At 43.1% G+C, this 13381-nt stretch overlaps 1 protein-coding gene across 1 annotated transcript; it reads right to left on the bottom strand.

Moving 5' to 3' along the window:
- On the bottom strand, nt 1-4130 carry tmem229a (transmembrane protein 229A). The gene is made up of 2 exons (XM_076722828.1): nt 1791-4130; nt 1-1753 (listed from the first exon to the last, which is right to left on the bottom strand). The coding sequence occupies exon 1, from the start codon at nt 4019-4021 to the stop codon at nt 2933-2935; it is 1089 nt and encodes a 362-aa protein (XP_076578943.1). The 5' UTR covers nt 4022-4130; the 3' UTR covers nt 1-1753; nt 1791-2932.
- Nucleotides 4131-13381: the final 9251 nt, after the last annotated feature.

Below are 13381 nucleotides of genomic sequence, written 5' to 3'. Positions count from 1 at the left end.
TCGTGCCACAGGAAATCCTCAGATTTAATTAAAATTGGGAGTCGTACAGTACATGCCATTGCAAGTCAATCACCGTTTTTGACTTTAATTTGCATTGTATTCCAACCTCTCATTTCCTTTCAAAAAGAGTTGGTCCTTTTATTTTATTATTTTTTTAAATAGGCGAACACCACGGCACAAAGTAAAAGTCTGATTAAAATACAGTTTTCGGCCATGGAAAATGTTAACGATGTACAAAGTCCTTCGCTCATGTGGCTTTGATTCAGTGAAGGCAAGCGATTAAGAACCTCAGTATAGCTGCCAAGTTGAACGAAAAAACCCAAAACACAGTAGCCACAGCTCGGGCTCAGTGCTCAGTAGCCGTATCAGTTCTGATATAATTTGACAGGTTTTGACGCCTCTTTCTGTTGAAAGCAGATTATAAAATGTAAAATTTGTGCCAGTTATCCTTCGAGATATGAGCAGACAAGACGCAGCTTGATTCCTCTGTGAATCACTTTCAGACAAGAGGAAAATCTGGTGAATTATGCGAAAATATTTGACAACATGCAACAATTTAATCATTACTTTTGCATTGCATTGAAATATGTTACGATCATCACTGAACCATCACCACAGACTCAAATCCAGCAGATCGGATTTTCGATTCACTCCAGCTTTGCATCCAGCGAATCACAAGCTTATCGAAACAATCAGAAAATACTACTCGTTCCTTCATTCACTAAGTGAATACAAATGATCTCAATTCAGACTTGTTATGAGAAAAAAAAAATCTTTCCCAATGATGAAGAATTGATGAAAGTGCAGCTTCATGAATGAGTGGACTGACTCCAAAAGATGTTTAGTAACCCAACAAACTGACTTGTGTGGACAAGTTTGCTCAGATTCACCACCTTTTCTTTAGTCACAGTGCAAAGGTACTTGGATTAGCTTGTCAAAAAGGCATGAGGCCACTCTAAAGCAGAACATGCTCTACACAGTAAATATTTATGTAGGGAATATTTCACTAAAACTGGATTATGTTGATTAATGGATCTAAAATAAATATGCTCTCTGTCAGCTCTGGGCTGCCTGTCATTTTGCATGAAATGTTCATCACTTTAGAGTAAACATGCTCAGTAAAAGTGCTTTAGAGAATTAGGAATTAGACTACTTTTTGCACAGGGTTTAGCAAAGTTTTATGAAATTAGGTAAAGGAAAAACAGACTTGAACAGGACGTTCAGTGGTGACTGCTCAACCATAATAATTATAAACATTTCATATAAATCTTAGCAGTCACACAAAATGAAAGCACATTGTACCTGACTTAGATAAATGTTCTAAGTCGTCAAATACTTCAAAAATTAACCTGCAAGCCTATGCTGTTTGTGTTGGATATAGAAAATGTGAAGTTTGAAGCCGTGTTGCTCTGATACTGGAACAAATGCAGCCTTGCAGACCGCAGCCGTCCTTAGTGCTGAAACATTTGTACAATAGTGCTCGATCGTGAAACACCACAGCACTTCACGTGTAAAAAGAGGAGCCCTGTGGACACCGGGCCTCGTTCGCTTGAGTCTGGTTGACTCTGGTTGCACAGGAAGGCACTCCAGCAAAGTAACGTTAGGTTCATGAACAATTCACAGCAAAATCACACCCTCGTGTCCGTTCAGCTACAGGTTTTCTTGCTACATGTATTACTGGGTTAAGCTCTACTGTAATAGTTGCTCCTTTGGGTTATATTAACAAGCTGAGTTCCAAAATGTAAATTGAAAACTGAAAACATTAAGAGAGATGAACATTTGGATGGAACAATGGTCCTCTGAACAGATGTTTCTATGTCTTCTTTGCCTTGAAAATACTGACTTTTGAATATTAGAGGGCAATATGAGGATTTTAGTGAACAAAACCTGAACCTTTTCAAATAAAACCTTCCAGGTGTTATTTTATTTGTATGTTGCAGCATGCAGATATGAGCTACGGTTAAAGCATGCCGATATGTCCAACCCTGATTCCAAACAAAGTCGGGACGCTGCGTAAAAGGTAGATAAGAACAGAATGCAGTCATTTGTAAATGAACTGTGTTTACGAAGTGTTCCTGAGTCCATGAAGTCTTATCCTTCGAAATCATGTGCTCACAAAGCGGTGAACCTTGCTCCATCCTCGCTTGTTAACGACTGAGCCTTTCCAGGACGCCCCTTTCATAGCCAATCATGATATATCACCTGTTACCAATCAACCTGTTTGCCTGTGGAATGTTCCAAACAGGTGTTTTTGGAGCATTCCACAACTTCACCAGTCTTCTGCTGCTCCTGTCCCAACTTGTTTGAAATGTGCTGCAGGCATCAAATTCAGAATAAGCAGATATTTACAAAAATCAATGAAGATGATGAGGTCAAACATTAAATATATTGTCTTTGCCTTGTTTTAAATTGAACATATATCAAAAAGGATTCGCTAGTTATCACATTCTGTCAATGTTTTGCACAGCGTCCCAACTTTTTTGGAGTCAGGGTTGTAAGGGACACAGTCGATCCAACTCAAAGATCTGCCACAATTGCATGTAATGTATAAGGTGGCACGTCTGCCACTGCAGCCATTAAAAACACAGAATATATTCACACGTCCAAAGCTGTGACGACTTGTAAAACACACCTGTATTTCATACCAGATAGATAAAAACGGCAGTAGGTTCACTGACTTGAAACAGGTCAGGTAAACAGTTCAGGGTCCTTGGTTGTGTTTTTGTTGTTGTTACTGGACCCAGAAATATGAGCTGGAAACTGTCTCATCTGCATACTGGTAACAAATGATGGTCCCACATGACACAATTTTACCTTGAACGTAGTGCCGAATATCAACTTTTATTTCTTTTTAGAATAAAACACCACCTGTGTGTTTCTTCTCATGTGAGTCAGACTTTCCCTTCAGAAGTTAAAACCTCAAAAAAAGAAACTAGAGCAGTTTTTTCTTTGACTCCAGCTGTCCATTGGCCTCTCCATTCTCCCCACTCAAACCGCTCACATCTTTGGTGCACTTGATTCTCAGCAGGACGTTGGACAGCACGTCCTGATACAGACTGAGGCAGAGCCAGCCCGGCAAGTACAGCAGGGTGATGAGTCCCATGAAGTTGTGAGGATAATGAGAGTAGTCCCAGGAGCAGGCGTCGAACTGCCTGAGGACCAGACCCCAGGAGAACTCCCAGGTGTAGATGAAGCAGATGTAGATGGGGAGCCGCCGGCACGTCCCCCAGCCTCTGCTGAAGTGCAGGTGAAGGTAGAGCTTTTCCACCACGAAGCTGCAGCTGCCGTACATCAGGAAGGACCACAGGGACGTGTGGCCGCTCAGGGTCCGGTCAGACTTCTCCACGAGGTTGAAAAAGGAGGTGAAGAGCACCTCGTCCAGAAAGCCGTGCATCCCGAAGAACAAGAAGCGCACCAGGCCGGGGAGACCGTGAGGAGGCCCCCGATCATGACCGCTGTCCCCCGGGCCGGGTTTCCGCGGGGGGTCTACGGGACAGGAGGGGAGATACTGCAGCCGGGACAGCCCTCTGTGAAACACCTGGGCAAAATAGAGAGCCAGGACGTAGTGCACTGCCAGCTGCGTGCCAGATACCACCCTCACCTGCTCGGTCAAAGTGTTGATGTTCCCGATCAAGATCTGCAGCCCGATGTAGACGGACGGGTAAAAAACAAGATGAAACACCACAGGCCGACCTCGGAAGCACCTCTTCTGTGAGTAGATCTTCTCCAGCGCAAAGTGGGTCAGTGAATGCATAATGCACAGATACGGAGAGGAAAAGCCCACCAGCTTCGGGTCCCGATAATTCAAAACCCCCTGCAACGAGGAGAGCAGGACATCCAGAGTCACACCGTGCATCCCGTAGAAGTAAAGCCGCATCCATCGCGGCAGCTCCCGCAGCGACTCCGCCGCGTCCTCGGTCTCACCGGACGGTTCTTGTTGGCGAGGCATTCGTCCCGTTTTCAGGCCACCGGCGGAGTCTCCCGAACGGCCGCGATGACCGTCTCGCCACCGACTGGCCATGATCAGTCACTCTGTGTGGAGAGATTCAGTTGCTCTCATCCTACACTTTGTTTTCTGACGCTGCGCTGCTGCCGCAAGCGTCTCCCGCACAGTACAGAGGCACTGCTGCCTTCACGTGCTTCCGGGAAAAAACACCACCCGACGCTTACAGACGCACTGTGGACGTTTCTTGTAAACAAACTGAAGTCCCGTTCACATTTTGTGTTTCTTAGCAAAACGAGGTATAACACACATATTTAGAACTTGTCCTTCCTCCGAAAACATTTGCAGAGCCCATTTTATTTTGTGCATTTCTTGTATCCATGTCTACAAGCTTTCAGTCTTCGTCTTCCTTGCCTTTTTGGGCACATTGCCATGCCTGTAGGCATGTTATCATCGCCAAGTGTCAATCTGCGGAGCCATAAAACCTATGATGGGATGTGAATTGCCCAACCCATGTGCAGGGTTGGACAATTCACAATACAGAGGGCTCACTGCCTCTTAAATGTCATCTCAGCAGTTTGGATATGATAAAAAGTGGATTTACAAACAAGATCATCACCTTGCTGAATATGAATAGGAAATATGATGATTCAGCAATATTTAGAGGTAATGAGGTTCAGGTGTGTCCCTCATATAGTTCAACCCCATCCAAGTGTGATGCATAATCCAGTGGAACCGAACTAAGACAGAACTGATCAGCTGCTGCTCTGGGACGTCATTTGCGTCCTTTCGACTAGAGTAGGCATTTCCAATAGCACCTGAAGGCAGCATAGGAGAGAAACTGATGGAGGAGAGGGTGTAGCTGTGTTGCTGTGGTGGAGACAGGACATGTTGGCTCTGACGCGGTTATTAATTGTGCTCACGTCCCTCTGCGACGTCCCGACGCTGTTTAATTACGAGTCATTAATGATAATTACAGCAGATTACTCTGCTGTTATGATAGACCAATATCAGCCCTGACTAAACTCATTTCTAAAATTGAAATGTAGTAAACTAATCCATCACCTTTCATCAGAAATAATGAGTCACCCATCATGGGAGCCTACACCTGTGTGACTAAAGATGGAATATGGATGGATAGCCTGCATCAGTGCGTGTCCATCATCGTTTCATCTAAGTGACAGTTTTACAGTAGACTAAATGAAGAATTGAAAATTCATGCATTCCGCTTTGGTGTGGATGCGCCCCAGTCTCGATATCTCTGACTACTTCCCCTTGTGGTTTCCTACTCTGCAACTGTTGCACTTTCTTGAATTGTAAATGCATAATACAATAACACGTTTCAGAAAATGAGCCACTTCTCCAACAGGACTGTCCTCAGAATATGCTGAACAGATACTGAACAAGCACAGCGCAATAAAAAGACTTGCATAAGAATGTGCACATCGGTTTGAATTAATATACTGTACTGTGCTTTAATGCAGAAGTGTATTTGCAGTGTACAGGCCAGATGAGTGGTGACAGAGCTTGCCACAAGAGCTTCACATAGATAGATAGTGTTTGACTGAGAGATTCAGGCTAGAGCTTGTGTGAGATGTGTGCAATCAATATAAACTCTTGCACAGCCTGCGGTCATATACAGTACACAGTATGTTCAAATACAGGTGAGGTAGCTTGCAGCACACCTGGATGACCACAGAGAGGCACTACTGTGTGTATGTATGTGTGTGTGTGAGAGAGAGAAGGTAAGAGAGACATGGTGCAGTGTGGTGCTGTAACTCACTCATGTCTTCTTGAGATGTGTCTCACTGGTTAAGCTCTGACTGGCCTTGTGAAGAGGACGTCTCAGTGTGTGCCGAACGCAGTAGGATTAGCTTGGTGTTGTCTGTGTCCACTAAGCATGGTGGCAGTACAGTTACTCAAGTACAGTTTTGAGGTACTTGTACTTTACTTGAGTGTTTTCCTTCTCTGCATTTCTATATTTGCACTCCGCTGTACTTCAGAGGGAAAAGGTCTATTTTTAAGGGAGGTTATGATGACATAAACTTATGTTTACTGTCAGGTGGCGACCTCTAGTGGTGTAATATTTATGACAAGCAAAGAAGGAAGTGAGCGACCAAGTATAAAGAGCAAGAAAGCCCACATTCAGAGGAAGGTGGGATTCATTACAAAAAAGAAAAAGAAAAAAGAAAAAACAAACTGTTTCATCCATATAAAAATGTAAAAACACAGTTCAAGAGCATGCCAAACCAAGAGGTGGCTATATAACACCAGCCTTAAAGCCAAGTTGGCCAATCAGATGCCTGAAAAAAAGGTATTACCTTCAACTAGAAATCCAACCAGGTCTTGTCTAAAACCTGCAATGATGACGGAGGGGTCTGTGTTGTTGGAGTGCAGGATTATGCAGCAGTGACCTCTGTAGTGCATTCTAATACCTCTGGTTGTCAATATAGAGGAGAGTAACTGTGCATTTATGTGTAAACATGGAAAAAGTCCTTTTAGCAAGGTTAGCACCAGCACTATTTTGGCCATTTATACACAAAATGGCCTCAGATAAACAAAGGAGATAACAGCGCACACTCTGACGTCAAGCAAAGGAGATAACGGTGCACTCTGTGACGACACGTCAACACTGCAAACCGAGTTTCTGGAAAGCTCCTTTTTCCATGACCTATAGCTATTTTCTTTGTGGACAAAATGCCAAACTGTATGGAAAATACCTGTCCATGTGTGGACTAGGCAAGTCCATTTTGCTGTGTTTACACTTGAGTGACGTTGTGAATTCAGGAATCTTACCTGCAATGAAGTATTTACAGACTATAGCATCTCTACTGTTATTTAAGTATCTGAGTCCTTCCTCTGCCACCAAGAGGGTATGCATGCGTGTGTGTTTGTCTTCTACCTCTTTGAACAGTCTTTCATGGTTTCACAGTGTGTATCCTTAACAGTGTTTGTTTGCACGTTGTGAGTGGCAGCGTTTCCCTGTAGGATGCAGTTTTGTGTGCTCAAACTGTTTTTGTGTGCATGTTTGCATGAGACTGTGTGTCCATGTTTGCGTGCGTGTGTTTGTGCACTCAGAGGAAATAGAGATATCAGTGCTTTTTCTGGGCCACAGAGATAGCAGTGTGTCTCTGCATGGTTTTAAACTATCAGATTCACTTTAGCGCTGACTGAACCCACTCAGCTGTGACCCAGAACCAGCACAGACAGCAGGACACAGTTTCAAGTTTATGTCAAATACAGCACATAGATAAGATATGACCCTCTCTCACACACATATACACATCTCCGCCTCTTATATTGCCACTGTATATTTTCTCCGCCTTCACTAAGTGCACTCTACAGGTAATGGCAGCCATTATTCTTCATGTGGAGCATGTCGACAGCGGCCCTTGCAAGCCAATAATTCATTGGACCGTTTATTGTAAGACATAATGCAATTACTGTAAACAAATTAAATTATCACTGACAGAAGCAGTACATCGAGATCTCTTTGAATATGCAATAATACAACTTATTTTCAGAGGTAAACAGTAGAAGTTGAACATTTCTGGCTGATGGAGTTAGACAGCAGTGGTGCGTAAGAGGGAAGGGTGAATCTTGTATGCTTAATTCTGCCGATGTAAGTCTCCTCTTACTGGTGTTTTCTGTCCGTCTCCGCTGTCAAGAGTATGGAAATGCAGCACAGCGTAAAATATAGAAAGGATGATAATTGTTCCTGACTAAAAAAGCACTCTTGCATTCATCTGTGCAGCAGCGAATCTTAGGCCTCATATATTTATTTCAATGTTAATATAAAACATCCACTTTCGTTATTCTATACATTTACTTATGCATGTTTATCAATATTGCATGCAAGTGAAAGGCAAGGTATTGAATGACTCTGAGCAATAAGACAGACCTGACAAAGATGAATGAGGTGGAAGAATTAGTTTCCTCACAGCTAATCTTGAGGTTTTTGAATAATATTCTGTGTCCAGGCAGCTCCACTCTGCACCTAATCTGAGTCAGCAGCAGAGATAAAAAAAAAGGTCAGTGCTACCTCACATATTTGATTTCTTTGTATTACTGTGTACTATTTTCCAGTTTCATTTCATTTATCAGAGGACATGGAGAACCTGACAAATATCCATTATTTCATGAGAGGAAAGATAAAGTAAAATGAGAAAAACAAGCTGCAAATTATCTCCTGATTTCCCAAAGTCATTCCTCAACCTGGTGACACAGGCTAATCCTATCCTTGTGTCTCATTACTGTCTTATTAAGATGACTTCCAGGCTTGATGTTGTACAATGGCTTTATTATTAGAAGCATGTAAACTGAGGAGAGGTCAGGGAGACTTACTCGTGTTCCCATGTGCTGAATCCTTCATATAAACTGCAGATTTAAAAGAGTCCGTCCTTTAGTGAAACACCTGCTACTCAGTGAGCCTGAGTCTCCATGTACATCAGATAAAACACTGTAGACCTTGAGTTAATGTCTTGCAGGCAGCCGGTCTGTTCTCTGTGCCTCCTTGGGTATATTTTGTGCATTTTAATGTGTTTTGGTGGATCTTAGTCAGCCAAGTGTAAGATATTAGGGAGCGACAATGGTGCGGAAAACGTAAGGGACGCTATATTTCGTGGTTGTTGAACAGAGTATTTGTTTCATCAGACCATAAAATAATATCATCCCATTAACACACTGAATAGAATCAATTTTGATTCAAATCTTCAACTAGAAATCCTGATTTTTCCCCCCCAAAATGCCTGCTTGTGCTGCTTCAAAATCATTGTTTCCCCAGCCTTAAACACTAGATGGCAGCAGTGTGACACAGTCTCCCATAGCTTGGGTGGGCCCCTCTGACTCTGACACATTTTACAAAATAGTACTGTTTGCATGGAGTTCATTTTAATGCAAGGCGGTTATATGTGTGCGCCAATGATGGCCAAGTGGCAAATGCAACAGACAGACTTCTAATGTGTGGCCTGAATAGCCACGATGCGTTATTAAGCATGCACTGTAGTCCCTGTACTCTTTAGTACTCATCACCCTATGGTGATTAAAATGTTAACAATGGAGGATTCAAGCGTATTTTTAGTTGTATGTCATTCATATGAGAGTCCCATTTGAAGCCTGAACACGTTCATGTAGTATCTGAAGGGTTGTAGCCGTATACTTGAGGCTCTTCAGGCGTTCACGAAAGGCTCTTGTAAACGTACAAAACAGATATATCATATTAGGCGCTCGATAGCCTCTCCTCAGTTGCATACAAAAACATTTTGTCATCAGGTGTCTTGTTAGCCTCATTAGTTTGTAAGAGGCTGCAAGATGAAGCTATGTGATGTTTGATTGATGTGACGCTTGACCGAGTCCCGCAGGAAATGAATGTGAATCTGCAGTCATGCACTTAAAATGAGAACCTTCGAAAATGTAATTTCAGAAGCCATTTCCTCCAATTTGAGCCCTTATTGAATGGACCGCTGGCCCCATGGTCTCGCATTGTCTCATATGGTCGGGTTGGGTAGGGTAATATGTGTGTGTGTGCGCGCTCAGTGTGTGTGACCATAAGTTCATGCTGTGCTTGTCTTTCTGTGTATTTCCCCCAAGTTTTCACAGCTTGTTACTTTCCATTTTATACATTTTTGACCTGGAGATTTTTCCGATGCTAGCGCGCCTGTTGCTTATATGACAGAGTCTGCATGTGTGTGAATACGTGCTCCCTCCAGAGATGGGAGGAGGAAGAGGGGGAGGAAGAAGAGAGGATAAAGATCTCCATAGGAGGTTTGCTCTATTCCCAGGAGTAGTCCTGGCTCTTGTTTGCAGTTTTCTCCCTCATTAGGAATTCTGTGCAACCCCGAGACCCTCCAGGCCTCACCCTGACTTCCCCTGCCTCACCTTCAGCCTTACCCTTCTCCACTCTCCTTGTCTCTCCTCTAAATGCTCTCCCTTCTCCTCCTGATATTGTAATTCATTTATGGCTGACTCCCCCTCGCACTCTCCCATCCTGCACTCAGTCGCTGCCTCTCTTCCACTATAATTTTATGAATCACATCTCTTCCAAGTCTGATGACAGTATTTTTTTTTTTAGATATATTCATTTAATAGCTCTCAGATAATGCTATTGTTGGAGTATTTCAACTGTACTCACCCGTTTTCCTCTCCTCTCATTTTTTTTTCGTATTCTAACTTCTCTTATACTCTCCTGTGTAAGTCCCAGTGGATCTACTAGTATAATTAATCTGTGCCTTCACCACCCCTCTTCACCCGTCTCATTCTCCTGCTTATACTCTCCTCCTCTCTCATTTCATCTCTGCGCTCCTCTCTGCAGTAACCTCAGCGACCCTCCTTTTAACCTTGTCATCTTAAATAACCCTCCCACCACCTCCTCCTCCCTTTTTACTTCTCTCCACCCTCACCCTAACCTTCATTCCCTCCTTTTTTCACCTTTTAACCCATTTACCGCTCACCACATAGCTCGTATTGTCTTTGGTTAAAAAGTATTTTCCCCCTTTTCAGCAGAATCTATTGTTTGTCACACAACCGCAGTGTCGTAACCTCTCATACCCCACACCCACTCTCTCTTAAGCCTTCTTCAGTCCTTCTTCCTCTACTCCTCACAACTTCTTGGATTTCATCGTGGTCTATTTTATATTGCTGCGATAATTCAGAAAGGCTGCACACAAATGGAAAATCTTTATCGATTCTGTAGGTCCAAGGTGGAAAAAAGAAATGGCTGTGAGGTTTGGATGGAAGTACAGATAACTTGATAGAGACTACATTTTCAACCTCAAGTGCTGTGGATAAAAGTTGGAATCAGATTATAATAATATATTTTTCAACAATAGCCATTCAAGGTATTTAAATTCTGGAATTATCTCTCTGTATAGTAGCTCTCATTGTTAGTAGCAAAGTCCGGTTCTGGAACTAAATGTCCTGGATTCACAGGAAGTTGCACATGAATGCAATAGGGTGTTATTGCTTTTGATTTTAGTTCATTGATATCAGTTTACTTTCGCTCTCCCACAGCTGAGTTGTATTAAGTCAGTGCAAATGCAAAGATTTAGTGTTTAGTGCCTCTGCTGCTTCACATTAAAAGCATTCAACTGTCAAAACACAGGGTGGCGTTTACTGTAAAGCAGTAACAGGTGACCCACCCACACAAGAGTTGCCAAACCAACCAGGACATAAATTTGAAGGCTTCTATCATTAAATCATGACAAACCTACGATAATTGCCTGTCAGTACTGCTGGTGATACTGCAGCAAAGCTTTTTTTTCTCCATTGAATAAATGAGAGACAGAAGCTGTTGCTGTAAAGGTTAATTTCAGTCTTCCATATAACCTCTCCTCCCAGCTCACTTCAGATGTGTCATCTTTTTCGTTTTGTCCAAACCCCATTTTACTTTTTGACGTACGCCTTCCTCTTCTGTCAGATAGTTGTAAATGTCTCCCGTCTTAATCCTCCACCCCTGTATAACCTCCTCTCCTCACTCTGGCCTCTTTTTACTGTCTTGTCAACTTACTCTGACAATTACAAGTCTTTTGTCCCCCCTTTGACCTTTGCTCATCCCAATTACTTCCCTCAAACCCTCTCCCTTCATTCTCTGCATCTCCTCTCCTCTCCATGTTTAATCATCGCAGAGCAAACCCAGTTAGCTAACTCAGTCCAGCACTCCAGATGCCCTCTGTGCACCTGTTGCCAGACAGTCTCTGTCCTCGGCTGCCTCGGGCTTTGTGCTGCATGTGGACCTCTCCATCTCTCTCCATGCACTCCTCTCTCTCTCTGTCTAGACAGTCAGGGCGGCAGCAGCAGCAGCAGCAGCAGCAGAAGATGGCGTGATTTAATGTTGCTCGGGGTTGGTTGGGTGTCGAGGTGGGACTGCTTCTGTGGTAATTTGCAGGGATGGAAGTAAAGAAGGTAGATAGACGGACAGACACTACAATGGGCGGTGTATTGTGAGCCTTTGTCTATCCCATTCATTTTGTTTACCATCCTCTGTACGCCCCAGGGGGTGTCTAGGAGATTGTAGCCATGGGATACCGACACTCTATGAACGTGTGTCATACTCTGATTGGTTCAGCCTGCCATCGGCTGGGGCATGTATTAGACCTGTGGTGATATGGATATGGATCAGTGCTGATGCTCCTTGTCTCTCTCTTTTGTATGCCCCTCAGCCTGTTCTCTCTCTGCTGCAGCACAATCCCTGTCTGTCTCAGTCTTTGCCCACTCACAGACAGTTCGACAGAGACAGGCAGAGGAGGAGCAGGAGATTGAGAGTTATCAGTGCAATGGGTGAGGGGTCAGAGCTGTGTGTGGATGTGTAAACAACCAGTGAAAGCACAGCGTAGGTAGCTGTCTATTAACTGTGGCGCCAGGAGGTAAACAGGAAAAAGCAGCACGTGGCTTGTCTGTAAGAGCTTGTCTCCATCTGACCTCTGACCTGTGATGTTATGTGCATTTCTGCGTGTCTTTCTTTAGGGCATTTACATGTTCTTCCATCGTCTGTGCTCTAGTTTCCAGTGGCATGTTTGAATGCAAAGACGCCTGTGTTTCCACAATCTGAGCTCCTCCAGAAGCCTCCCCGCTCCTCATCTACTTGAGGTGCATTTAAGGGATTGGTGGATCCTCCATGATGGCAGAGGGGAAACCGTTTCTGGGTCAGGGGAGGAGAGAGTATGCGAGGAATCATAGGTTAGCATAATGAAAAGCATCCGTAGAGTTAAAGAAGAGCAAAATAGATGGATGGTTGGAGTGATGTCCCACTTTACATAATGGTCTGCAACAGTTTCACATGATTATATAATAGAATAGAATATGAAAACTAGTCTAAACTCAGTTCATGTAACCTTTTACATTTGGTCAAGAACAAAGTGCCACATACAGAAATACATATAACTTTTGTTTCTGTAGAAGCTAGTGAAAGAAAAATTATGACATTATTATCACTAACTGCTTAATTTACCTAGTTAAGCCTAGTTAAAAATGTTTATTTTCTATTATTCTCATGAGTAAGGATATCAAAGACATAAACCCTCAGTCCCTTTGAAGATAAACCCATTTTGTCATTAAATATCACTTTCCAAGTGAAATTCGTGCTCTCTAAAGCCTATTCTTAGCACAGCTTGTGTCTTTGATGAACGTAGCAAATGCTTGGATATGGAAATAAGACACTGTGTTCAACTTCACAATATCAAAATGCCTCACAGCCCTAAAATAAAGTTGCGAAGATGGATGTCAAGATGTGACTCTCTTGCTCTTGATGGAAAAATTCAACGAGGAAGAACAAAACAAAACAAAACAAAACCTTTCCCCTAATGAGGTCCCACGGCGGCCTGCTCACGCGGGTTAACAAAAGTAAGTCTCCTGTGGATTTTCTTGAATGTTTCACTCTGAAACTTGAATGTATTGCTCTGTGTTTGTTCTGCAGGAAAAGCTATGAGGTGGGTTAGGAAGAGG

This window comes from Chaetodon auriga, chromosome 22, assembly GCF_051107435.1.
Source record: "Chaetodon auriga isolate fChaAug3 chromosome 22, fChaAug3.hap1, whole genome shotgun sequence".
Lineage (NCBI taxonomy): Eukaryota > Metazoa > Chordata > Actinopteri > Chaetodontiformes > Chaetodontidae > Chaetodon > Chaetodon auriga.
The sequence above is the reverse complement of the archived record's forward strand: the minus strand, read 5'-3'. Positions and strand labels throughout refer to the sequence as shown.